At 45.5% G+C, this 27,323-nt stretch overlaps 2 protein-coding genes and 1 long non-coding RNA gene across 4 annotated transcripts in view; 2 read left to right on the forward strand and 1 right to left on the reverse strand.

The window, feature by feature from the left end:
* TMOD1 (tropomodulin 1) overlaps positions 1 to 12,158 on the forward strand; it is an 85,240-nt gene extending 73,082 nt beyond the window's left edge. Inside the window, exons 9-10 of the mRNA XM_032860663.1 lie at positions 3,345 to 3,489; positions 10,566 to 12,158. Coding sequence (XP_032716554.1) covers positions 3,345 to 3,489; positions 10,566 to 10,630 — 210 coding nt within the window. The 3' untranslated portion in view covers positions 10,631 to 12,158. The remainder of the gene's footprint in view (positions 1 to 3,344; positions 3,490 to 10,565) is intronic.
* TSTD2 (thiosulfate sulfurtransferase like domain containing 2) overlaps positions 4,175 to 27,323 on the reverse strand; it is a 31,152-nt gene continuing 8,003 nt past the window's right edge. The window contains exons 4-11 of one of the 2 annotated variants that reach the window (XR_004383037.1): positions 26,277 to 26,397; positions 21,193 to 21,318; positions 20,241 to 20,346; positions 16,876 to 16,994; positions 16,218 to 16,376; positions 15,610 to 15,748; positions 12,914 to 13,444; positions 4,175 to 4,282 (exon numbers count right to left, since the gene is read on the reverse strand). Coding sequence is in view for 1 of the 2 variants with exons in the window: in XM_032860662.1 (XP_032716553.1) it covers positions 13,110 to 13,444; positions 15,610 to 15,748; positions 16,218 to 16,376; positions 16,876 to 16,994; positions 20,241 to 20,346; positions 21,193 to 21,318; positions 26,277 to 26,397 (1,105 nt within the window). In the remaining variant the exon portion in view is untranslated. Of the gene's footprint in view, positions 4,283 to 11,012; positions 13,445 to 15,609; positions 15,749 to 16,217; positions 16,377 to 16,875; positions 16,995 to 20,240; positions 20,347 to 21,192; positions 21,319 to 26,276; positions 26,398 to 27,323 lie in introns of those variants that run through there. The other variant, XM_032860662.1, reaches the window with a different exon arrangement.
* On the forward strand, positions 19,411 to 26,295 carry LOC116869427. Its single transcript, XR_004383038.1, has 3 exons — positions 19,411 to 19,490; positions 19,757 to 19,823; positions 26,209 to 26,295. It is a non-coding gene; the product is annotated as an uncharacterized LOC116869427 (long non-coding RNA).

The raw sequence follows: 27,323 nt of genomic DNA on the forward strand, positions 1-27,323 counted from the left end.
GTAGCCCCTCTTATCAACCCTACCCTGGCCTTCAGAGCTCTCTCAAAGACACCCAAGTTAGGCAAGAACTAGAAAACTCTCGAGCGGAACTCCTGTGTTCAAATCCTGGTGCTGTTACCAACTAGCTCTGTGATTTGGGGGAAATTTGTTAATGCCTCTGTTCTTCATGGACCTCGGCTAGAAGATGAAAATTATAATAATAGTACAGATTCCACAGGTTTATAGGGAGGAGAAAGTGAGTTCACTTATGGAAAGTGCTTCTATGGCTTCACTTGGTACACAACAATCACTAAATCTCAAAATAACAGATCAGAGTTTTGATTCTGGCAGTGTCCCTATGGCCTCTTCTCTCATCTGTGAAAGGATTGAGGCCCTGAAGAGGGATAGCCTGAGAACGAAGCAAGTGTGATACTTCTTAAGATGTGTGCACATTTCTTATTTTACTCTTTAATGTAAAAATAATGGTTTTGGTCAAAGATTAACACTGGGAAGACTGGCCATGATTATCTAGTAGAATCCTGTATTTTCTCCAATATACCCAGACACATCTGCACATATCCCAGGCATACTGGACGCCTGTGTGAGAACATGGCCTAGAGGATCCTCTGAAGTCTTTCCAGTGTCAGGTCAAGGTCAAGCCCTGGCTCTGGCATTAAGTGGAGGGAGCACGTTCCAGCTTCCCTCTCTATACATGGGTTCCGTTTACTCATCTCTAAGACGACGTAGGGCCAGTTGCTGCCTGTGCTGCCTCCCCAGGGATGTAGGGAGGGTCAGTGGGGGAAGTTTGCATGGGGGTGCTCTGTGCTCTTGACTGAGTGGCACGGAGTGTCAGCTTTGCAGAAGCAGCCCTCACAGATGCTGGCAGCTCCTGCACTCAGGGGACACTGTGCTTTCTGAGATGAGCCCCTCCTGAGTTCTAGCAGGGCTTTCCCAGAGAACAGCCTCAAGGAGAGGCCAGGCTTCCTACTAAGTGGGGTGGGTGCGGGACCTTTCAGTTCCTTCTTGGGCCCTTATATGGTCTCTATACTATCTGCCAGGCCAAGTGGGCCAGAGCCGAGGGCTGTGCTGAGTCCTCAGAGGACAGGCCTGAGCTCTACCCAGCTCTTTCAGGAGGCGTGACAAATGGGCAATGGAACTTTACCAGTGTCATTCTACCTGCCCAGCTTGGTGTTCCCAGCCCCATTTGAACCCAGACAGGCTCTGGTGTACTCATAAGACCTTGAAGGAGTTCTCCATCAAGCGCCTCAACTGAGGTCCCTGCTTGTCCCTTTGGATGGTGAGGTAATCTGTCTTCTCAGCCCTCCTGTGTTGTTGTGCGTCAACTGTGTTCCTCCTTCCTCCATTCAGTTCCTTGACCTTGACCTGGAGGTATTGGGTACTCTGTACTATCCAAGGGCTCACAGGCTAGGGAAGCCCCATGTAACATGATGATGGAAAGGTTCTACATCTGCACTGACCTAACTGCACAACTGAAATGTGGCCAGTGAGACTAAGGACCTGGGTTTCAAATTTTATTTATTTCATGATTTAAATTTTAAAATTTAAAAATTCCATTAAACAATGGGCCGAGGATCTGAATAGACATTTTTCCAAAGAAGACGTCCCGATGGCCAACAGGTACATGAAAGGATGTTCAGCACCACCAATTATCAGGGAAATGCAAATCGAAACCACAATGAGACATCACCTCATACCTGTCACAATGGCTAAAACGAAAAGAACAAGAAATAACAGTGTTGGTGAGAATGTGGAGGAAAAGACACCCCTGTGCACTACTGGTGGGAATGTGAATTGGTGCAACCACCATGGAAAACAGTATAGAGTTTCCTCAAAAAAATAAGAAATATAACTACCATATGATCTAGCAATCCCACTTCTGGATATTTACCTGAGGAAAACAAAAACACTATTTTGGAAAGATATTTGCACATCCATGTTCATTGCAGCATTTTTTTACAATAGCCAAGACATGGAAACAACCGATGGATGAATGGATAAAGAAGATGCGGTGTATATGTATCTGTACACATACACACACAGAGGAATACTACTCAGTCATAAAAAAGAAGGAAATACTTATGATCTCGCTTGTATGTGGAACTTAAACAAAAAGAGAAAAGAACCAAGTTCATAGACCCAGGGAACAGATTGGTGGTTGCCAGAGGTGATGGGGGAAGGGTGGGTGAGATGGATGAAGGGGGACTCCTTGTCCGGGCTGGGACCCCAGGACAGTCTTGGTGAAAGTGAACATTCTTGTCTTGTTCCCACCCTTAGGAGGAACATCTTTAAGCCTTGGTGTAATGTTAGCTTGCTCACCATGTCTCTTCAAATATCTTTAAGCTTATGTTTATTTTGTATTATCTTATTATATGTGGTAACAGGAAATTCAAACCATAAGTTACAAAGAAGAAAACAAAAACTCTCCTCAATCCCACCACCACCAGGACACTTGCTGGCTTTTTCTAGGCATCAGGCATATATATATGTACGGAAGATACATGTAACTTGACTTAAATATGACCTGTTTTATTACTGGGCTTTTTTTCTCTATATTATCTTGTGGTCATCATTCAGGGCCTGTGACCAAAGACTTGCATCACCATCTGACAGCTTTCATGTTCTCATTTAAAGTTCAGCTATCATTTATTTGAGAACCCTCTCTGGATGAAGTTGCCTTCCTTTCCCCCCAGGATTATAAATAAGACTGATAAACATCCTCATTGTATCCTTCCCAACACTATATTATAGGTTCTTTTCTTTTGTTTTCTTTCAGTCTTTGTTGCTAGAGGTCTTGGGGTAGGGAACTAACATGATCAGAGGGAGAGAGGCTTTAGAAAACAAACTCTGGGCATTCCCAACTTACTGTGTGACCTTAGGCAAATCTTTTTCCCTTTCTGGGCCTCGATTTCCTCACTTGGAAATTGAAGGGATTCGTCAAGTGGCTGGTTACCAAACCTGGTTGTATATTGTCATCACCTGGGAGTTGGAAAAACCACAGACACCTGAGTCTTATTCCCAGAGACTCTGATTTAATTAGTATGGAATAGAGCCTAGGGAGTAGAATTGTTCATTTCCTTGTGACTTGTTCATTTGAAGAGCCCTCCTGCCCGAGTTTTCTAGGAAAGATCTGTTCTTGGCGTCTAGCAGGGCCTGGGTTTGAATCCCAGCTCATGCACTCCTGGCTGTGTGACCCCTTGCCTTCTCCAAACTTCCAATTCCCTGGTCTTGGTGGGGGGAGGGGAGAGTGGCTAAAATCCCCACCCACCACGCCAGGGTTCTGCTCCTAGAGAGGAGCTCCTGCACAAACGGGTGAGTGGTGACTGCTGTTCTTTCCTTCATCGAAGAGCCAGCCTCTGGGCAACAAAGTAGAAATGGAGATTGTGAGCATGTTGGAAAAGAACGCAACGCTTCTCAAATTCGGCTACCACTTTACCCAGCAGGGGCCCCGGCTGCGGGCCTCCAACGCCATGATGAACAACAACGACCTTGGTGAGTGATCCTGGGCTACTGGCCCACCTGCTGTCATTTTCCCACCCATCCTGCGGGGCGGGGTGCGGGGTGGTATGGCAGGGAATATTCCACTGATACCTTCTCCTCCTCTTGAGTCCCACTCCTGACTCTGACATTCGTCACAACTCCTTGGTTTCTGTTCGTGCCTGGCCTTCCGCCTCCCCTGGCCTGTACGCGCTGCTTCGGCATCCGGTGGGAGCTGAGGCTGAGCTGGTTTCTTTCCGCAAGCTCAGCGCGCACAGGGCTGGAGCCCCATTGCGCCATCCACATCTTCTTTCGCTGCCTGAAAGGAAATGTGGCAGAGCATAGGCTTACTGGGAGTCTTTCCCTCTCCGAATACCCTTCCCGAGCTCAGGGTCCTCCCTCTCCCCGACCACCCAAGCATGGTATCTGGCTCTAGTCCCAACCCCCAAAGCCAGGGGACCAGCACACCTACCCAAACCCCAGGCCCAGCAACTTCATAGGGCTTTCAAGGTAAAAGCTGAAAATGGTGACTTCATAGAAAGTTAAGCCATTTCCATTAATTTCATCTCAGTTAAAAGCATAGCTTATATTTTTTCTGAAAAGGAAAGGAAAGAAAATGTCACCATCGTTTTTGATGAGCGTGGGCCAAACAGGTATGCGAATCGTCCGGATGAATAGTGCGGTTTGATCATTGACTTACTTCCAGGTGCCTGTTGTTTTCAAGCTCTCCCAGCGTTTATGACTTGTATTCCTGCTGGCTGCTAAAAGGATCTGATACAGTGTCCAAAAACGACTTTGCCTTCTGAGACTGTAGGGAAATAGGAGGAAAAAAAAAACGAGAAAAGGAGTTGGTCTAATACATTAACATAATTGATCATCATATTTAGCTGTGAGTTTTCTCAGCCAAGGCAAGAAGATGAACCAAGTTACAATACTCTTATTACAGAAGAGAAGGAAGCATAACAAGCTCAGAAAGGGAAAAAAGAAAAGAAAGGAAAGAGAGTTTCTTTCTGGGATTGAATTATGAAATGACTATGTTTTCGAAAGGACATCGTCTTCAGTGAGCTTTTCATCTAATTCAAGCCTATTCTACATGTGGGGTTTTTGTTTTCTGTTTCTATCACTCAGTAAAATGCAAAGGGTTTAATACTGAAGCACGTCTCAAAGTTCAGGTTTGTCACTTTCTAGTGATGAGTCTGAGGCTGTTATTACCTGGAAGGCCTGGAGGAATGGAGGGGAGTGTGTAGGTGCACAAAGCAGGCACTCACAGACCCTCTGCACAGATAACCACAGAGCTGCAGACGCGCGCACGTGCGAGCGCTCACACGCACTTTAAATTGAGTTACTCAATTTAACAAGCATTTGTCAAAGTCCCATAAGGCAATATGGGTTCCTACTCTGGAGGATATCATTGTCCAGAAGTTACTCATTCATTGCCCACTCTAGGTGTCACTTTTTTCTAGAGCTGCAGGTCTAGAAAAAGTCCATAAAACAAAGAAAGAAATACGCACTTAGTATCCAGGTTTATCTGACGTGCCCTAATTTGAAATAAGCACAAATAATTATGAATCATTATTATGGCATCACAGGGGTGAGGGCTGCACTGAGCTGTGGAGGAAGGCCAGCAGTCCAAATGCTCTGGGCTTGGCTGGGATCCAGCTTCAGAGCCAGCCCTCCAAAGCCCTGTGTTCTGATACCCATAGCCTCGAATTTTCCCCTCCCAGATTAGATGAAGCTTCAACTGTGCCCCTGGCTCCCTGTCCCAGGGCCAACGCAGCTTTTGTCTTCCAGTGGCAAAATGGCCTGGAGGCCTTTTCTAGGGACAGAGGTTCCAGATGACCAGGGGGTAGGGGTGCTGTGGTGGGGGAGGGGCACCAGAATTAGCTGTGGCCTGGATAACCTGGCCCTTGAGGACTCTTCCAGTCCTGAGGGTTTGTGCCTCCAAAACCCAGGCCTGACTCCTATCCCCAGCAGCTTGTGAGGTTACAATGGCGGGGTCCTAGAGTGCCAGAGCTGGAAGGGCTCTTCAGACTCCCCCCCTCACCCAGTTCTCTTTTGGGGAAACTGAAGCCTGTGGGGGTGGACTGCCTTTCTAAGGGAGCAGCTCAGCCAAGTCCCACCCGTTGTTAGTTACAGCAGCATTTTGGGAGCAACTCTGGTGTGTCCAGGACTGTGCCAGGGACATAAAGTGCAGCAGAAAGGCTAGTTCTTTGACTCCAGAACCTCTACGGCCTCTTAGGAGAGAAAAGACTCAAGGTGTGCCTGAAAATTCAAGAATGCCTGCAAAGTGTGCCCAGTGTGAGGAAGTGACTTGAGAGGACTGAGGCTGGTTAAGCAAAGCATCCTCATTGGGGATGGGCTAAAGGGCGGCGGGGGGAGGGGGGCTTTAACCAGCCTTGCAGGGAAGAGAGAGATTGGGGGGGTGGTCAGGTGTTCTCGGTGGGGGTACTAGCACAGGCAAAGGCAAGGTGGGAGGACCTAGTATTTCAGCTAGGAGAGACAGAAAAATTCAAAAGGAGTGGAGGGACTGTTAAAGGGAGTTAGACCTAGAAGGAAAAATAGGAACTCACAGAGAAGGGAGGGAAGGGCATGCCAAGCAGAAGGAACAGCATGAGCAAAGGCAGGACCAGGAGTTTGGTGATGAGAGCAGGTAGGAGGTAAGACTGACAGTTTCCTGGACAGGACTGCCAGGTGATCAAAATGGGCCTCAGGGTTAGCCCAGGGGACTGTGCAGCTGTTCCCTTGGGGTTTCCCACCAAAGGCATTAGAGCAAAATTGCTTGCATGATTACACATAATATTGAGTGCTGGTGGGTGAAATAGGATTTCTAGCTTTAAAGGACAATTTGTGCCCATCTGCTAAATTTTGTTAAGGAAACACTTCTGATTCAGATAGCGTACCAGCTTTCTCCTGCAAAAAAAGTCCTTTCTTTCCAACACGACATTTTCATTCTGCTCGCAGGGCTCCGATGAGGCAGACAGGCTTCTGTGCTTTCCAGCTGCATGTTTTTATCCCAAGAGCCTCCGTGGGTCGTACCTAGACTCTGCGATGGTTAGCAGAGTTCGCTGCTGCAGCAGGGAAGACAGGCAGGGCCCAGCCTCTCCAGCTTCTCACTCCAGCCTGCACCCTGCCGGCTCCTGGCTCGCAGACAGCCTCGGTGGTGGGTTTTGCCTGCCTGCAGGGTGGGTGGGCTCTTCCTTGGGGGCTGTTCAATCCCCATGGCCAGAGGTCAGCCTGTGCCTCTGCTTACGTGCAGCCTGCCGGGACCCATTCTGGCTGGCGTGTCTTCGGTCCTTCCCATCCTTTGCACTGAGCGGCCAGCTACACGGCAGTGTCAGGGAGGAACCGCGGGTCCCCATCTATGTTTTCGTACAGCGATACCTCAAATGACTCCTACCTCTACACTATTTATAGCTGAGAGGCTAAGCATGGCTCTCAGGTCCTGTAAATCTGCCTCCAAAGCTCTTTCCACTTAATGAACTCAGAATTGCCAGCTCCAACTTAAGACTGTTCCCGTTGTATGTGTGGAGGTGGGGTGGGGACCAGGGTTAACCTGTTTCAAAGCAGGAAACACCTGTTCCTGGGGAAGTCTCTCTTCTACTGTATTCTCAAGGAAGTCTTTTCTAAAATGCACCCCAGACACCATGCACCCCAAATCAATGTCATCATCATCCCCCAAAACTACTCACACAAAAGGTATTACTTTCCTCACAGGCCTCCAAGCCCGAAATCTAGGCCTCTGTCTATATGCTGCTCCCATCCCAGCCAGTCAGCCCGCTCCGGGCCATCCCCCTTGCCCTGCCTCGTGCCAAGCCCTCAGCACATTCACCTCCTGTCCTGCAACTTCTGTGAGCCGGCCAGCAACTCTCACGGAGCGCCCATCCCAGAGTTTGTTCTGTCACTTTGCTTAGTACCCTTGCTGGGCTCCCACATCCCTCAGTAGGCAGAGCTGATACGTACACCACGCTTCCTGAGTACCAGGCGCTGCCGTGAACACTTCCTGTCTTACTTAACCACATGAGGCCCCCAACAACTGGCTGAGTGAGGTCCCATTACTACCCCCCACTCTGCAGGAAGGAAGTAGAGGTCTGGAGAAGTAGGTAAGGTTACCTACAGTCATGGGTGCAAGTGGGGTTTGCGCTGCAGTCGGATCTCAGAGCCTGTGCCCCTGTCTCCCTTCGTGGTGAGGACATGCTGGGACTTCTCTGTCCCCTGACAAGCCATCCTCTCACCCCGTATTAGCACCAGCCGGTCGCGGGAGCTTGAGTGCCTCCCAGCGACCCAGGCCAAAGTATCCCTGTAGAGGGCACCTACTCCTAACCCTCCCCTTCCCTTCTCAGTCTGCCCCTTTATCCTTCCAGACTCGGTGCACACGTTCCCTGCTGTCTTTCCGACCACTTCCTTCATTATGCCTCATATGCCTCCCTGGTAGAGAGCTACGAGGGAACGTATAGCATGTTCTCAAACTCACTGTTGGTATAGCTTGGTGCCCTGTTAAGCTAGATCGTTACTTCTGATCCTTGTGCCTGGCACATAATAGTACTCGGTGAATGCTATTGAACATATAAGTGAATTTTAAATGCTTCCCAAAAATAAATAAATAAATAAATACTTCCTAAAGACATGATAGAGGGGTTCGAGCTTGGTAGGAAGTGGTGGAAGGAGCTTGAGCAGCAGATAGAGGTTGGTCCAGACGACCCGAAATTCCTTCTGGCTCAGCGAACAGGTCTGGCCATTGCAGTGATAAGGATTTTGCTTTAATGGAAGTAAAAAGCAGATTGAATTGAAGGAAGATGTTGGGAGACCTGGGCTTCTGCTTCCGTCACTTATTCCCTGTGACTTGGGCCAACTTCCCTCTCTTGACCTCGATTCCCTTCATCATTAAAATGGAGAAGAAAGGGGCACCTGGGTGGCTCAGTTGGTTGAGCGGCTCTCTTTGGCTCAGGTCATGACCCCAGAGTACCAGGATCGAGTCCCACATTGGGCTCCCAGCTCCACGGGGAATCTACTTCTCCTCTCTCATGCTCTTACTGTCTCTCTCTCAAATAAATAAATAAAATCTTTTAAAAAAATGGAAAAGAGTAATACCTAAGCAGGTGGCTGCCTTGCCCTTTTCCCCCATCCGGTCCCCATGAAAGCCAGGGCTACGGGAGCTGTGGGGCTTCTGCCCAGGGTACACAGTGAGGGCATGTGGTGGGGAAAAGAAACCTGGGATCCCTGTCTGTATCCTGAACCATGGGCTGGGGACTCAGGTTCCCATCCTGATTCTGCCGCTAGCTCTTAAGGGGTTCTCGCTCCCTTTTGTTCTCCCGGGAAAAGGAGTGGATGCCCTTGTGAGAATCAGCTGTGTAGGCCCTATGTAGACAGTCCCCAACTGTCCTGAGGGAGTTGCTGGGCTGAGGCTCCAAATGAGCTACACACCCTGGGTCTGTCTAGTACCAGCTTTACTGCTTTGGGCACGAAGTGTAGCCTCTCTGCCGTACTTTCCTGCTCCGTAATGTGGGAAAGATAACAATGCTGACATTCCAGAATTGGCGGCGGTGTGGCTCCGGTGAGGTTCTGGGTGTAGAAGAGGTGTAATGAGGACCACCCTGTGGGGCATGCTTGCATAGCTAACGTGCCGATACTTACATGTCTGGCTCATGTAAACTCTCTGGTCACTTTCAACAAAACTTCTCTGCTCTTCAGGTTCTGGTTTTTGTTCCCTGACCTTTTCTCCCAAGCTGCTGGACGTTCTGATGGGTGTCCAGGGCCTAAGCTGGATGCAGTGTCTTCTCTCCAGGAACACAGCCCACTGATTTGCATTCATTATTCTCTGACGGGGGTGGAGGGGTGGGTAGGAGCTCAGGGACAGGCTGAACTCCAGCCCCAGTCTGGGTGAGCTGTGTGCTCCGGCTCCCAGCCACAATCCCATACCACCCCTTCCCAGGAACTTCTGCTCTGTTATGCTCTGTGTCCTGCACAAGCTGACCAGGTTCTTGGTGCAGCTCGCATGCGGCGATCTGGTGGCCACAGGTCTACTGGCTCAGCTCTGGAAATGGAAGACATCTAAGTACAGACAGACTTCTTTCCTCGGCTGCCACAGCCACCAGCAGCCTCCTTGACTGCCACCTACCGGTTCTCCGGACTTTTTTTTTTTTTTTTTAAAGATTTTTATTTATTTATTTGACAGAGAGAGATCACAAGCAGGCAGAGAGGCAGGCAGAGAGAGAGGAAGGGAAACAGGCTCCCTGCTGAGCAGAGAGCCCGATGCGATGCGGGGCTTGATCCCAGGACCCCGGGATCATGACCTGAGCCGAAGGCAGAGGCTTAAACCACTGAGCCACCCAGGTGCCCCTCTCCGGACTTTTTGACCTTTCTCTTGGGGCGGATCTAGCCAGCTCCTTGGTCTGCATCTGCAGACACTGAAATTCATTTCAAAACACTCTCCCATGTGACAACACAGGGCCCCTCTTCCCCCTCTCCATCACCCTACATGTAACGATGCCAGCCTGCAACCTTCTGGCTTGTGCTTTCCTCTTTATGGCATTTAACGACTTTGTTAAGTGAACAGTATTTGAGCTTCTATTGTCTTGCTTCTGAGAAAATGTCAAGGTTAACACTAAGGGGACACAGATACTGCAGGGTAATCTTCAAGGGTGGAAACTTTTTTTTTTTTATAAGACAGGAGGCAGGCCAGGAACTCAGAAGGAGCTGTGGGAAATGATTCCAGCAGGTTAAGACCCTACTCTCATTACCATCAAATGAACTTTGGCCCTTTCTGAGCCTCCGGGAGGAAAGATCTTCAACTGCAGGGCCTCTGGTGTAAAAGCAAACACAGTGGAGGCAGATAAAGCGGCTTTTACGCCTGTGTGGTCAGAGGCTTAGCAGTAGTTTATGAATGAGTCAACACACAGCCCTCATCAGGGAACGCTGGCCAGCAGGAGGGCCCTTACACAGCTCACACATAACCATCCTTTAGAAACAACAGACGTTGGACCTTGCTAACCGAAAAGTTAGCGAGAAGCTTCCTAGGGCTTTCTCAGAGCCACAGAGGTGGTTCCCAGAGCACAGGGTCAGCTGACTTATTTCTCATCTCCATTCCTTTCCAGTGAGGAAGAGGAGGCTCGCAGACTTGACCGGGCCCATCATTCCCAAGGTCCGAAGTGGCGTCTAGTGTGTGGCGGGGAGGACGGCGCCTTTGAACTGCACATGTCCTACTGATCATCCGTGCTCTGCAGTGGAAACCAGAAGGCAAAATGCCGGCACAGAACCCTTTCGGGGTTCAGTTCTTGATGCACTAAGGTTTAGGTTAACTAATGGTTGTAGTTGAAAATTTTATAAACTATGGTTAATGTGAAGTTTTTCTTTAGTCACAGAAGTTCAGCCTGGTTATTATTTAAAAACTAAGAAGACCCCAAACCGACAGATCTTACTGAAGTTGTTCTAGCAGCAGGACTTAGCCCTGGGAGCCCAGTTTTGGTGGCCTCACTGCGTGGTGTTTCAGGGGTATTTAGCATGTGTACCACAGGAATGAACAGCCCACTCTTCCGCGTGGCTGAGACGCATTATAAAATACTTTATTATGAATTTGATTTTAGTATTTAGCAAACAGATCATCGTTCTCTATTAACCCTCCTTTAAATTTGAAGAACCTCAAGATTAAAGTTGCCAAAATGATTACTGGGTCAGGAACACAATTCCGCCCTTCAAGAAAGAGAGATCGAAGCCACAGAGCTCTGCCAGGAATCCAGGAATGTGAGATTCCTTTTGCTGGATGCGAGGAAATGATGAAAAAGCCAATGGTGAAATTTCAGGTTTCAAAAACCGTCCTTTCTTTACCAATCCCAGGCAACAAACATTTCCCTGAGTGTTCTTTACGAACATCTGGGATTTATTTACAATTTGATATTGGAATCGGAAAGAATTTTTTCCTTACTGAATGTCATCCGCAACGATGTGAAAACCTATGGCCAAATACTTGAAAACAACCATTCCACATTGCACGGTGGTCTGATGGCTAACGTGAGGTAAAACACTAGAGAAATTTCTAGTCCATCGCGGCTATGCTTACAGATTTCAACCATGTGTCACGACACTCATTAGATAAGTCACCACTGATCTCATGCCTGAAAAGAAAGCCTCTGAAGGCCAACGGTGAAGAAAATCCAGATATTAAAGAATTAGGAAACCCTGGCCAAACCATCCCAAGATGATGATTCTGAAAATGTAATTATGGTGTTTCTGCCAGATCCCTTTTTAACATCATGTTCATCTCTTGGGATCCAGCAAAAATGTTAAGCCACTATGCCCTTGTGCCTTTTAATATACCACAGTGCCAGTTAAACTAGCATGTCTGTTGCTTGGGAGTTATTTTCCTGAGTGATTCAGCAAATCTTATGATAAAGGACAGGCCAAAGATCTGACAAGCGCAAACCAAGCTGCAGAGCACTAAGCAGAGGCTTTTGACGAGAAAGGAAAAGTCTTGCACACTGAACTGTAATGACGCGGCCAGTGCAGGGTAACCGGAGGTGCAGCCAGGGCCTCCCCGAGATGGAAGAATGTCTACTGAGGCTGCGGGCGGGCCGGGAGTGGCACCACGATGCTGGGATGGCCAGCCCCACTAGGCTTCTTGAAACACAACTGCGGCAACATTCTGCATCACTGGAAACTGCAATATAATATTAAATCTGTTGGTCTATGGATGGTCGTGTATGTGTTTCTTGTGGCTCGTGTGACACGGACATGCGCCTGACACGTTGGCCAGAGGCCGGGAGACTACCCCAGCAATGCCGAATGGCCTCACTCCGAATGTGTTTATATCCCGGCACGTTCACGTCCAAACTGCCCAAACATCAGGGTCCTCAAGCTAATATGAATTTCTCAAAGACTGTACTTAAAAGCTAAGAGTGTGGGTATTGGGGGGAAACAGGGACTCTTAGGGGGAGATCGATCAGAGAAACCAAATCAATAAAACAATGACGGTGGGCCACCTTTCAGATCACCTGCTCCATCGGGTGAGCTGCTGGGTTTTGACCAGGGGATGGCTATTTTTTTCCATAAAGGAGCCAGATCGCAAACGTTTTTGGCTCTGCAGGCCATGTGGTCTCTGTTGTAACTACTTAATTCTGCCACAGATCGTATTCAAATGAACGGGTGTGGCTATTCCACTAAAACTTTACAAAACCAGAAGGCCAGTCAAATGCCCTAATCTGCAGATCCTGATTTAGGGATGAGGGTAGGAGCGGATGGTAGGTGATGGTAGGTAGCAGGAATGGCCTGCTTCTGAGGAGTCCCCCTCCAAGGCCATAGCTTTCATGCTCTTGCCACCAGGATCAACCGGTTTGCTGACGAGACAAGTAACTATTACCAGCCTGCTGCATGGCACAGAAAGGGCATGACCTGGTCACCAGGCTCAAGGCTCTCTCCCCCAGCAGCACTGGGATCCTACACAGCTCACCTTTTCCTGTGTCCAGGCATCTTCTGAGTCAAATGTCTCAGGTAAGTTGTCAGCACCCTACCCCCTCTTCCCGGCCCCTCTGAAGCTTAAGTGGCCAATATGGTACCCAGTTTACGATGCTGGCAAAACCAGCATTCAAGTTCAAGTTTTTTTGCTGCTGCAGCTCTGATATTTTCCAATGTGTGGTCACTGTGAACTAGCTTTGTGCAGGCCTGAGGAAGTGCTGCTTCTGCTCACATACGCGTGGCCCATCCTCACCAATATCTGGCCTCGGCTCGGGGCTCACAGGGAGCCGCACCTGCCGTGGCAGCTCGCTGGGTATGCGTGGCCGTCGGGCAGTACACTCACATTCCTCTTTAAAGCTGTTCTGGGTGGGACTCAAAGCCAACCTCCTCCCTTTGTCTTGACATGTGACACAACAGGCTGTGAATCCTTGTTGTTGGCAAGCAGGGCAGGTCAAGATGAGCTGGCGGCACTGGGGAGTTGAGCAGAGTTTATACTGGTCCCATGGGGCTCCACAGTATGAACATTCTGGGGAAGAAAGAAAAGTCCCAGTTCCAAACACATATACGTGTACACATGTAGAGAGGTACTTCTCCAGGTCCTAAAGGTAACTCTTAGCACACGAGCTAATATATACTCCATTAGGCCAGGGAAGGTTTCTAAAGAGTAAGTCTCCTGTCCTCACCCCTACTATTTGGGGGTGGGGGAGTCATCTGGGAACTGTCTTCTTTTTTTTTTTTTTTTTTAAAGATTTTATTTATGTATTTGACAGAGATCACAAGTAGGAAGAGGCAGGCAGAGAGGAGGGGAAGCAGGCTCCCTGCTGAGCAGAGCCTGATGCAGTGCTTAATCCCAGGACCCTGAGATAGTGACCTGAGCTTTAACCCACTGAGCCACCCAGGCACCCCTGGGAACTGTCTTCCTGATTGCAACATTCTGTGACTCATTTTTTTTCTTTTTCCTATTTAGAAAATAGGAAACAAGGGTCTTAACCAGAAGTTGCAGAATTGATAGTTCTGTGTGAATTCGGATGGGAAAATAATTATCTTTATTTTCAGCACCCCACACCAAATGTAGCACTTCCTTTGATTGTTAATGTCAGCAACAGATCAGTCCCATATCAATATTCTTCATTCCAAAGCTGGTCAACTACCCCTTAGTTCAATGATCCTGTAGATCATTCCCCTTTCTCATGGGCGATAGCATATGTGAATACAAATGATGCCACACCTATATTCAGCTCCTGCAGTCCAAACTCCTCCTCCCCAAGCCTGAGGTTCTCCTGCTTTTGCTAAATGACACCTGACTACCCGATTCCTAAAAAAACTCCCATTACCTATTTTCTCAGCCCATTTTTCCCAGCCAACTTTCCGTTAGCAATGACAAAAACATCATTCTTCAAGTCTCCTCAACTAGTTTTATCTAAACTACCTTTGGGCCTTCCCTCTTGCCTTCACACTCACATGCAAGTACCCATCAAATCCTGCCAGCATGTCCTCAGTAACATTTTGCAAATCCACTATTTCTACTTATTTATAATTTATACTTCATCTAGCTCCAAAACAGACTTTAAGTAGCTTTCGAGACACAAATACAAGATAATTAAAATTAATTAAAAAATCAAGAAGAAAGGGGAGAAGGCAATCATACTCAAATCTTATTCATTATCACAGTGGTAATTCAATCTTAGACGCTGATCACAGGAGTTCTAGAAAGTTACAGCAGTCACTAGGGTTTTCTGCCTATGACCTTTCCTGTTTAAAACTATGGCATCCAGGCAGAGCCAATTTTCTTAAGGATTATTTCCATCCTCCTTTTGCTGACCTCATCTGGTACCCCCCCATCGGTGAGGACTTAAAACTGGAGTCAAAGCATAGGCCTCTTGAGTTCACACCCTCCTGTGGCCACCCCTGCCTCTGGGCTTGGCCCTGGGTTCAGCTCCCACCTTGGAATGCCCCGGCCACCATTGAGAAGTACCTAACCTACCACATGTGTCTACAGATGACATGAACTGGAGGTTCTTAAAATACACTGATTACAAAGGAAGCCAATTATATAGAAATACAAAATATAAAACATTTTTAGGAATCTATGATATAGGTAAAATATTTATTAACACATTAAATAAATAAGGCAGGGGTGGGGGCTATAACTACTTCCACTTTGAGACAATGATGAGCATAAATGCTATTGGGAGAAGTCTGCAGCAACTGTAATACATGAAACTACAGTGGTTTCTATTGATGGTGAAGTCACTGGTGCATCTAATATTGATTTGTTGCTGACATTAATAAGCACAGGAAGTGCTACATTTAGTGTGGGGTGCTGAAAATAAAGATATATTTATTTTCCCATCCAAATTCACACAGAACCGCCAAATTCTACAACCCCTTGTTTCAGCCTATTAGTTTAACTCCCAGCACATAGGCAGAGCAAGTGACCTCGTCCCCCCTATAAAAGACTCGCCTAACTGGCAAACGGGGAAGCCAGGATCCAGGACAGGCCTCCCGATTCCTGATCCAGAATTCTATTTCACTGTTACATTGCCAACTCTGCTGGGAAATTGGTCATACTATGTTACTTCTTTTCCCTGTTTTCTTCTTCACATGACCAGTACTGGTCTGCCTTCCAGAAGGGTTCATACACAGAACATGCCTGATGGTGAGTCTAGAGCCCAGCCTGTGCTGACCTACCTGACACTGTATCACTGTTGTAGGATAAGGCATAGCGCTCATCAAAAACAAACAACTTCCCTTTGTAGAAACCATCAGGAAACTCCTCCAGGTACTTGTGGATGCCCCCTTTGAGCTGGAACACTTCCTGGCACACGCCCTGTATGAGGAAAAACAGGAGGAAATTTGAGGAGACAGGCAAAGACTGGTAAGCTGCAGAGATGAGTGGCAGGTGATGATGGCAGTCAGGGCCTTCACCAGATCCTGGGGAGCCCAGCTATTTTAGCTCTCCCCTAAATATAGAAAGACACCTGTTGGAACATGTAATGGGAATTTGTTCTTCTCAGGATCAAGCATACAGATTAGGAAAAGGGAGAGGTTAACTAAGCTTTCCCTTCTGTACTTGAGGAGCCTCTAAGACCGTGAAGTGCTCTCCCACATCTTGAGATGTAAGAACTTCAGGTTTTGTACCTACAAACTCTGTGCTGGAACCATTCAAGGGAAAAAGAAATCCCTGGCGGGCCAGGGGTGGGAGGAGGACTGAAGGTGGGGTGGAAAGCTCAGCACATGCTGTTGGTGGAACCTTCCTTACCCCTACACCTACATCACCCCCAAGGGTGCTAACTCACCTTGGCCTTGAGGTAGGCTGAACCCCGCTCACACCGGATGCCCCCAGTGCAGTACATCAGCACCTTCTTCCCTTGGAAAAGTTCCAGATTTTTGTCAATGTAGCTAGGGAAGTAACTGAATTTCCTGATGTCTGGGGCTAAGCAGCCCTGGAATCTTCCCTATGATACAGGAAAAGCAGAAGGAAAATGATCAGAAAAACATACCTGGTAAGAAGAAAAGGTGTGTTGACCCCAGTCAGAGATAAGGGAGCACTGACCAGTTGCTATTCTCATCCTACACTCTGACCTTTCAACTTCAAGATCTGGAACTCAGAAACAAGGCAGTGGGCTATGGGTCATCTTTCCCAGAGTCCTCAGTGGAACTGGACAAGGTGCCCAAAGCCAGCTTTACAGGATCCTCGACACATGTCAAAGGTAGGCACATGAGAGCCAAGACGTACATTATGTGCCAAGATGTCTTTCATTCCTCTTTTCTTAGACTTTCTCAGCAGATCCTGAGTTCAAAGGCTTGGGTTTTCTCTGAAGCTGCTAGCAGTGGGGGGAGATCTGGGTGACTTGGCCACAAGTGGGCATACACGGCATCACTTGGCAAACATGCCATGATGTGGGAAAGGGGAGACCTACCATTTCTCGGACCTCACTTCTGGTCCTTACTTACTATTTTGCTTTCATAGAAGTTTCTGCAGTCCAGTAAGATAGTATCACTTTGTTCTTCATTTGCCTGAGACAAAAATTTTTCTACTTCTTTATGAAATTCACCTGGGGATAAATGGATTCCTAAAACCAAACCAAAAATTTACTTAAGACAAAAATCCAATCACAGCTAGCCCTGCCTAATGACTTAGATGTTGCTCTGTTTTTTTCCACCCAAACCATTATTCATAATTGCTATTGTGTCTGAAAATAACTCTGATGATCATGATGAAATTATTCAGTGATTCCAGATATCCTCACTTTCCTTCTTCCAAAGATAAGCACTATGGAAACCTGGAGGTTTAGAAATGATTAGTCAAAGAATTTTCCATTCTCATACTTGGTTCAACGCAGTGATAAAGGCCAGACAGTTTGGCTCTAAACTGCCATGTGGGTTTGCTGGTCCATTACATGGCCAGTGTTCTATCTTCATTGTACAGGGAGGGGACTAGGCATGTATGTGCTTGACAATAGGCTTTGACTATAACAAAGGCAAGCCCAAGTTCAAGGCTAAGAACCTTGACAGGCAGCTGAGAGTATAAATTTATGGAATAAAGTTGGACTGTTCTTTAAAAATACAAAAGGGTAAGAAGAATGTGTCTAAATCTGTGTCCATGAGTGAAAGAGAAAGGGTGGGAGGGGCTGACGGCAGGAGGGACACATGAGAAAATAGGGCAGGAGGGAGAGGAGGGAAAAGCTAAAAGCAGGCAGGAGAGAAAGGAAAGGAACAAAATAATTCAAATCCAAGGAGACTAAAAGGAGAGCACCTCAGTCTGTTGGGGTACCTGGCCTTCTGGACTCTCCAGAATAGAAATATTCCTGTATCTTTGGAGGTCCAGACATTCCAATTGATTGTGAAGAACTTCTGGTGAATTTGGCAATGGGCAGTAACCCCCGCTCAAGGACAGGGGCTCTGGGGATGGCAGTCACCAACCACTCTTGGTAGAGCCTGATGGCACTAAAGGAGCCTCATTCTGCTCAGAGGGGAACCTCAACAACCACTTGAAGCTGCTAAGTACCCAGGCGGGGCTAGAAGCCCCAGGGCCTGGGCCAGGACTCTGGATTCTTACCTGCCCAACCCAGAACTGTAAGGCAAATGTAATGAGGCCAGAATTTATTCATTCTTACCACCTAATTACATGGTTACCAAAACAGGGGGTTGCAAAGGGAGGCTCAAAACTGGGATGAGAAGCATGGAAATCTGCTAAGACTTCTACTGACAGGGTGCCATGGGGAACCCAACCTGCTCCCCACTGCTGTTCTCCTGGCCCTGCAAAGGCCGACTGGACAGGGACTCAGAGAGACACATTTACAAGAGCTGCCTTCACTCCACGTGGCTTAAATCCAAGCAGCCCAGCATAGCGTGGAGCCCACTGTCCCCTAACCTCCCAAGCAATGGCCTGTAGCACCAAGAAGGAGCTCTTCAGTCATCTTGCTGATGTTGGGACACTGTGCAGACACAGCCCTTTTGGGCCCTTCCCTCCTCATGCACAAGTCTCTTTTCCTGGATATTTGTATCCTACTCCCATTTCCTTCTGGCTTAACCCCTAGCATTATTTTAAACCCCTACATATGGGGAAATGAGCAGAGACAGCCAGACTTTTGTGCTTCCTGATGAAAGAGGACAATACTACTTGTCAGGCAGTCTTGGGGAAGGAGGGGAGGAAAGAAAGAAAAAAGGAAGTTAAATCTGAATCTAACCAAGTCTCTGGATCTGAGGTGTCTAACTAGCCACCAGCCACATGGGGAGGTCAGGCTCTTGAAATGTGGCCAGAGATGTGCTAGAATAAGAGTGACACCGATCTAGGATTTCAAGTACTTAGTAAGCAAAAAAAGGTAAACTATCTCAACAGTAATTTTTTACATTGATTACATGTGAAAATATTTTGCCTACATTGCATTGAAGCATATTATTAAAATGAATTTCACTTGTTTCCTTTTACTTTTAAAATGTGACTACTAAAAAACATAAAATTACATATGTGCCTCACAATTACATTTCTATTAGCACTGCTCTAAAGCTAACTACCATTCTGTAGGAAACACAGAGGACAGAGGAGATGCAGGCAGCTTTAGCCAGACTGTGGGAATCTCTATAGACAAAATGACCTAGTTTCTTCAAAAAATAAACAAAGGGGGGAAAAAAAGGGAGGGAAGTGTATAGGTTAAAAGAGACTTAAAGAGACACAGGGATCCATCACAATGAGTGGACCTTACTTGAATCCCAATAAAAACAACTAAAAAAGTTATGAGATCCCCATGGGTACGATTTCTTCACATATGCTGACACACAATTCTGGAGAACAGCAAGCTCCTCCTTTGCTGGTTTAGCCAATTTTAAGCACTGGCTAGATATTTGATAATATTAAGGAATTATTATTACGATGTTTTATTTAAATGTAATAATGGCTTTACAGTTATTTTTTTAAACATTTATCTTTTAGAGGTCTCTACTAAAATATTTATGAATGTAATGACATGACACTGGGATTCCCTTCAAAATGATCCAGGATGGGGGAAGGGGACAGGCTATAGAAGAAAGTTGACGATGAATGAGCAATTGCTGAAGCTATATGACAGGTACATGAGTTCACTGTATTCTTTTCTGTACTTTTTTTTAGCATCTGAAATTTTCATAGTAAAAAGCAAAACAAAAACAAAAAGCCTACCAAACAAATGTCTTTCAACCATCTATAGCAACCACAGGGAAAAAGAGGAAGAGAACATTCTAGCATACTTGCAAACAAACTGCTCTGGATTTGAAAGCCTCTTGTTTCCTGTAGCAAAAAGCCTATGTGTTATTCAGTTGATGAACTATTTACAAATAATAATTACATTCTTCCCAGGTTGCTATCTTTGGAACAAGAAGACAACTTCTTGCCAAATCATCAAGAAGAAAAAGCATTCTAAGGGGTGAGTCTTCAATTACCATAGCACCAAAGAGAAAACCAGTTTAAACACTGAATAACCCACAGGCTAGCTATTCCAGAGCTATTTTTTTAATAAGTATAATTAACACACAATGTTATATTAGCTTCGGATGTGTAACGATTAAACAGTTCTACACAGTACTCGGTGCTTATCATGACAAGTGTACTCTTAACCCCCTTCATCTACTTCACCTACCTTCCCTCTGGAAACCACCAGTTCTTCTCTGTACCTAAGAATCTGGTTTTTTGTCTCTTTTTTCTTTGTTTCTTAAATTCCATACCCCAAAGCTATTTTAAAGAGGTGATTGTTGATCAGAGTGTCTGACTTCCACATTTGTTTCTATATCAAGTTTTGTCCCTCTGCAGAAAAGCAAAATTTTTCTTCTAAAAGCAAGCATACCAGGCTTCTTGTAGGAGATCTTATTGGGACTGATCCCCATGGGCACAATTTCTTCAAATACACCAACACGCAATTCTGGAAAACAGCAAGCCCCTCCTTTGCTGGTCTAGCCAATGAGAAGCAAAACAGAACAGTCTTACTCTCCCATCTCCAGATATAAGACAAGTGCCAAATATAAGAATTGTATCTGTTGTGATATGATAGCTCAAGTCTTAAGAAACCTCAAAGTAAGAATTAATGTTTTAATGGGGAAAGGGAGTCAGGGCCTAAAATGTTTCAGATAATTCAACACTAATAAATATTTATTGCATACATTCCACATACAGAAATGTTAAATTGAAAAAGTGTTTCTACGGCTATAAGCACTTAACTATAAAACTGAAACAACACTGAGTGGTTTCGTTATGTGAGATTACATCCTAGCTTTTGCTCTGGAGCAATGAGCTTTCTCTCCCTGCCACCACCAGCACTAACCCTCGGTAAGGCATTCCCCACCTTTATCACCTACCAAGCCTACCAAGCACAAGGTGACTCAAAGGAGCTCAGCTGTGACAGCAGTAGCTTTATCCCCCCCGTGGCATAAAGTGCTGGTCTTGTAATTCCAAGTTTACGAAAAACATAGTGATGCCCTGAAATAGCCAGGTGGTCCCTCAAGTGGGCAAATATCATCTAAGTTTAGAGTTAGATTGTGCAAACTGTCCTGTCCTCATTCTACAAGAAGGGAGACTGAGATCCAAGAGGGCACTAACTTGCCCAAGACCACGTGGCAGCTTCGTAAAGAACTGGATGCGGACGCTCCTTTGACCGCATGGCCTCGCAGCCTACTAGGGGAAAGGTGTTTATCTGGCACTGCTTCCTTCGTACACTCTCCTCTTCAGTGCCTAGAGCACGAAGAGGCAGTGAGGCAGAAGGCAATGACTCTAAATCCATTTTTTTTTTCAATTTCTCTTACCTTAAAATCATCCTTACACATATAATCCTTAAACAATGGGCAGGAAAGCATGACTTCCACATAGAGTCTGGTGGCGAGTTTGCTTCCACCAACTGTCCCATTGATTCCTTCTGTAGCAATTCGAACCTGGGACACAAGACAGTGAGAGAAGGGGAATGCAGTCTGTTCTTAGCTTAGTTTAAATCTTCCCGGGCCAGAACAGGCTTGTCCATGAGGTTAACAAAAATAGCAGAGACACAATAAAAGTGTTACCACATGAAGATACTTGTAGCTTTCTAAAATGGCACTGCCCACAATTCAGACAAGGTATGTGCACTGGACGAGAGAATGGATTGAGTGAAAGTTCTGGAAAGCCCCATTTGCTGTCCAATGACCAAAGAAATAAATTTCGAGCTTAACCTAAATCCAGGTCAGCAGACCTAGGATCAAAACTCAGCTTTGCCACTTACTTGCTGTGTGGCCCTGAGAAAATTAACTTACTTCTCTGAACCCCAATTTCTTCACCTTGCTAAAACTGAGACAGAAGAGAACCAATAATGAAGAGGACTGCTGAGGAGATATTACCCAAGTCAGAGCACAGCTGAGAGCAAGGAATGCATGTGAGTATGCCTCTGCACAGCGTTTGGGGGGAAGCACACAACCCCAAACCCACCCACTAGAATGCCAGTTCCACAAGGGTCTGTGTCTGTTGTTCACTGCTGCATCAGTGCTTAGAACAGCGCCTGCCAAGTAGATACCTGGTTCATATTTGTTGAACGAATGAATGTATATCCATTTCGGAAGTTTTTTGGCTTCTCAAACATGTAGTTTCTTTGAAATGCTTCAGTGGTTGGGGGACTTTAGAACGGGTTAAGGCCCTCCCTTAAGAGACAATGCTTAGGGAGGCCTGCAAAGTTAGTTTTCCTGGTACTATAAAACCCTGTGGATGAGTTTAAAGCTGGATCCTCTTTAGAAGGAGCTGAGCTCTCTAGAGCAAAGTGCTAGAGACAAAGCACGACGCTCTAGTATCATGATACTCTATGGAGAGAGAGGTCCTCTATTATTATTACTACCAATGATACGACAATGATACCTACCAATGCATTAGAACTTGAAAAATGTAAAAGCTGTCCTTTTTCAGGGCCCAGAGAAGACATCATTTTATTTGTTGCCTCACTTGACTCTTTAGGGCCATATAAATGGGATTCATTTCATAATCTAGTGCCAACTCACTAGTAATGGCTAGCCAGAGTTCCACAATGAGGATTCTGGATCACATCCGGGCTCCTTGGGAAAGTACTGCAATCTGATAAAGCCTGTTCTGGGCATGAGAGAGGAAAGCAGAAGGAATATGCCATCCCTGCTGTATAGACTACCCTCCCACCAACCAACTAATACTTTTTCAAGGGCCTACACAGAAAAATAGAGGTGAACCAATGTGTCAGGAAGTCTACTCTAAAACTGTCTTTGACTGTGGCAGATAAAGTACATACTTCTGTGGAGCTGTCTTTAGAGTAGGCTAGTAGATTCTTTCCTATGTTGTTTTAATCTCAAAACCCAAATAAAGGACCAGCACACCTAATCCCTGTTTAGCTGGGGCAGAGCAATCTCTAAACTCATACACTACTAGCCTTTCAATCCCTAAGATTGTTCAAGACAAAGCTTCAGAGTGGCTCCCTGGTGAGGAAGGCCTTATACCTCAGGGATGGAAAACAATGGTTAGCATTTATTGAGCACCTACTATGATGTATGAGCTTTATATTACAATCCTGGAAGATAGGTATCATAATCTCCATTCGACAGAAAAGGAAACAAAAGCTCAAAGAAATCAAGTAACTTGCCCAAGGGCACAGAGCTGGTAGGTAGGAGATCTGGGATTCAAAGCCAGATACTGTTCCTTCCAAATCATGCAATTTTCCCTACTGAAGCCTCCAATATGTCCCCTCAGATTTCTTGAGGCAAAAAGAAACATATAGCTATAGGAACAGAAACTTCTTTCTAGACTTTTCAAGTTCTCTTCTCTCTCCACCTAAATGCCAATTCTGCCAAATAGCCCACCAGCAGAAAATTACCTCAGTAAACTGGGCATGTATCACTGAAGCCTCAGGCTTTAGATTAAGATTTAGGCAGGTGCTGCCACCTTGTGGGTGGACACCCTCATTGCAGGTTCACCTCAGGCTGGGCTAACAAGGGAAATAATCTGTCCCCCAAACAAGGAAAGAGACTGATTTCATATTTTGTACATTCGGGTTCACTGTGAAAACACCCATCTTTCAGGGTGTTCTCTAAATAGAGATGACAATAAATGTAAGTCATTCCAGGGGCACGTGGGTGGTTCAGTCAGTTAAGTGTCAGAGTCTTGATTTTGGCTCAGGTCTTGATCTCAGGGCTGTGAGTTGGAGCCCCATGTCAGGCTGTTTTACAAAGGTATTCATTCCACAAATATTTGCTTTTTTTTTTTTTTTTTTTTTTACTATGTGCCAGTAATTGTGTTAGGAGTTCCTGATCTAGCTGTTAACAAAAAAATAAAAAATAAAAAAATAAAAGAGCTCTTGCCCTCTTAGAGCTTACAAACTAGGGGAGGTGACAGGTATTAAGATAAAAGTCACAAAATGAAAAGAACTATGAAAAATAACCACAAGATGCTTTGGGAGAATGTACTGGGAAAAGTGAACTTAAGACTGAAGGTCAAGAAAGGTCTCTTTGAGGACGCATCATTGAAACGGAACACTGAAGATTGAGTAGAAATTTTACGGGAGAAACTGAGTGGGTGTGGGAGAATTCTTTGAAGAGAGTTTGCCTGGAAAAAGATACATAAAACAAAAACAAAAACCTTTGTGGGCTCCAAAAAACTGAAAGACCATGTCGCTGGAGTATGGTGAGTGAAGAACAACATTAGATAGACAGAAAAGGTAGGAAGGGGCCAAATCATGCAGGAACCTACGGGTATGTTAAGGATTTGGGTTTTGCTCTAACTGCAATGATAGCCACTGAGAGATTCCGAGCAGCAGTGTTCAATTTACTTTTTAAGAGGACTCTGGCTGCAGAGTGGAGAACGGATTAAATGGCAGGCAAGGACAGGAGAACAAGACGGTTTGAAAGTTACTGACGTGGACGAGAGAGTGCTGTCAGGTGATGGAAGCGGACTGGGAGTGGATGGAGGCAAGGGATACTGTAGAGGCAGAAAGGGCAGGATGTGATATTGCACTGAATGAGGTAAAGGAAGCTTTTGGCATCATCTCTTAGGAAACATGGGTGCGGAAAACCACTGATCAAAGGACTGCCTCGGGGAGTCAAAACACCTTTGGAAAAGAATAGGCTTAAGATATTACAGTGTCATACCCCCAGAGGGATCTCAGAACAAACCTAGTTCATTTCCTATTAAGTTTATAAAAGTATGTTATTTATCTCTCTGTTTTTACATATATATATTTATATGCAGATATGTATATATGTATTTATAAATCTATGTCTATGTGTGTGTGTGTGTGATCATCAAGAATGTTTTAGAAAAGTGGCATGTGGGTGGCTCAGTCAGTTAAGTATCCAACACTTGATTTCCACTCAGGTCATGATCTCAGGGTTGTGAGATGGAGCCCCTCTCTCTCCTTCTCCCCCTTCCCTGACCCCACCCTTTTTTTTTTTTTTTTTAATAAAAAGAGAGCGAACCTTTTTTTAGAGAAAGAGAGCACAAAGTGGGGAGGGGCAGAGGGAGAAGGAGAAAGAGAATCTTAAGCAGTTTCCACACTCGGCACAGAGCCCACTGCTGGGATCAATCAGTCTTACAACCCTGAGATTATGCCCTCAGCCAAAATCAAGAGTTGGACACAACTGAAACACCCAAGTGCCCCACCTCTTTAAAAAAAAAAAAAAATTCTTTTAGGAAAATAACAAAAACCATCCACAATCTTATCATGCAGACATAATCATGATTAACATTTTACTATCTACTACCTTCCATCTTTATACACACTTGTGGTTTTGTTACAAATGAAATATATTCAGTCCTTTATTCAAAACTCCCCAAATATTTATTGTCTGCTATGTGCCAAGCCCTGTTCTAGTACTAAGAATACATCAATTAATTAAGACAAAGTTCCTGTCCTTACCAAGCTTTTATTAGGGAGGCAGATTGTAACAAATTAAACAAATATTGTACTTTCAGATGGTAACAAATTCTTTGATACTCTCTGAGCAGAAGGAGGTGATAAGATTTAGAGAGAGGACTACTTTGGATCAGAGTTCTGAGGAGATAACATGTACGCAGGCAGAGATCTGAAGGGAGGAAATGAGCCAAGCAAAGATCTAGGGGGGAAAGCACTCTAGAGAGAAGAAATAGCAAATGTCAATACCACAAACTGGTAAAAGACCTTGGCATGTGTTTAGGAAACAGATATAATTTATTAGAGGGACTTAAAAATCAACAAAATCAAGGGTGCCCAGACAGCTCAGTCCGTTAAGCATTCTAATCTTGGTTTCAGCTCAGGTAATGACCTCAGGGTTATGAGACTGAGCCCCACGTCAGGCTCCGTGCTCAGTGCAGAGTGAACTTGACATTTGTCTCCCTCTCCCTTTGCTCCTCCCTTCACTTACACTCTCTCAATAAATAAATAAAGTCTTAAGAAAAATCAATAAAATCGATTTTAGGTACTTGAATACAGACTATAGGAATTTTCTACCAAGAACAGCTTATCTAGCAGGCAAGAACATAAGGTTTTACACTTTAGTTTTTAAACAATATACAATGGCTAGACAACTGATAAGAAACAGTGCAGAATTAGCCCAACTGTATCTTGTTATAATTTCTTCACAATTCCACACACAGTTTTAGGGTCTAATAGAAGCAGGAGTGAATAGTCTTCGTGCAAAGCCAAAAATACTCACTATTTTGCTCTGTAAGAAAAAGTCTGCTGACTCTTAGTCCAGGAAATACTGTCATAAAAGGCCAAGCTAACAACTGTTTGGCAGTCTACTTAAAAGCTTCGCAGCATTCTGCGGACTTCTGAGAACCTAACAGTAAATCCTTTTTGTCTCCAGCACAGCCTCTGTAATCCAAACTGGAGACAAGAAGAGTCCCGTGAAGGATGGGATGTGGGAGGTGTTACCTTGCCCGTGAGGGACAGGAGCTGACACAGAGCCGTCTGCCAGGCACACACCCAGTGGGGGTCCTCCAGGTCACGGTAGCAGTAATAAAGCAGCACCTCTCCTCCATCACTGCCCTGGCCGCTAGAAGAAGAAAACCACAGGGGGAAAGCACTTGAGTCACTGGCATAAAGAAGCCACAATTCACAAAGTATCCCCAGGCAGTGTCAGAGGGAAGGCCGAGATGGAACCTAACTGTTCTGAAATAAGAAGCAGCTCCTGTCAGTATTTGCTCTGCAGAAGACATTATCTGTACCCAACTTTGTAAAAAGTGAGTTTACTCTGATTTCCTCATTTCATCAGCATACAAGAAGGTTTCATTTCCATTATTTCATGTAATCCTCTTAACCACGAGCAGGATTATTATTATCCCCACTTTACAGGCGAGTAAACCAAGGCCAATTCCTCCCAGGTGAGACAAGTAGAGTGACTACTATCAAGACTTGGACAACAGTCTTCTGACACTAGAATCCATACTCTTTCTGCTGCACTGTGCTGTCTTATACTAACTAGTTGTGGGACCTGGGAGGGTCTCTTATCATCTCTGAGACTGACTTCCTCAACTGTAAAACCAGAGAAGTGAAATAAACTTCATTTCCCAAAGTGTACTCTGAAGCTATTCCATGAAATTACACATTGGAGAAACCTTGCTGACAGTATCTTCCTCTCTGAGAATCTCAGTGAAAGCCCCTTATCTACTGAAGGCTCTGAAAAGCCCTGAAGTAAAGGACATTTTAAGCTAGTCCTTCCTAACCTTACTTGTCTTTAGCACGTCTTTTCAACACCTGTTAGCATCCTTCAGCACTGGTGTTGCATAGAACTTATTTTAGAGACTGCTATGGTAGATGATAATTAAGGCCCCACCCGACTCTGGAATCTGACACTCATCAATATCCTCATCATATGGCACGGCTGGCTCCCCTCTGAAACCTCGTCTATTTCAGAACCTATTTTCCTTTCTCTACACTGCTGTAACAAATTAGGATCTGCACCACACAATTTAACTGATA

This window comes from Lontra canadensis, unplaced genomic scaffold (genome assembly GCF_010015895.1).
Source record: "Lontra canadensis isolate GAN:19392208 unplaced genomic scaffold, GSC_riverotter_1.0 scaffold19, whole genome shotgun sequence".
NCBI classification, from domain to species: domain Eukaryota; kingdom Metazoa; phylum Chordata; class Mammalia; order Carnivora; family Mustelidae; genus Lontra; species Lontra canadensis.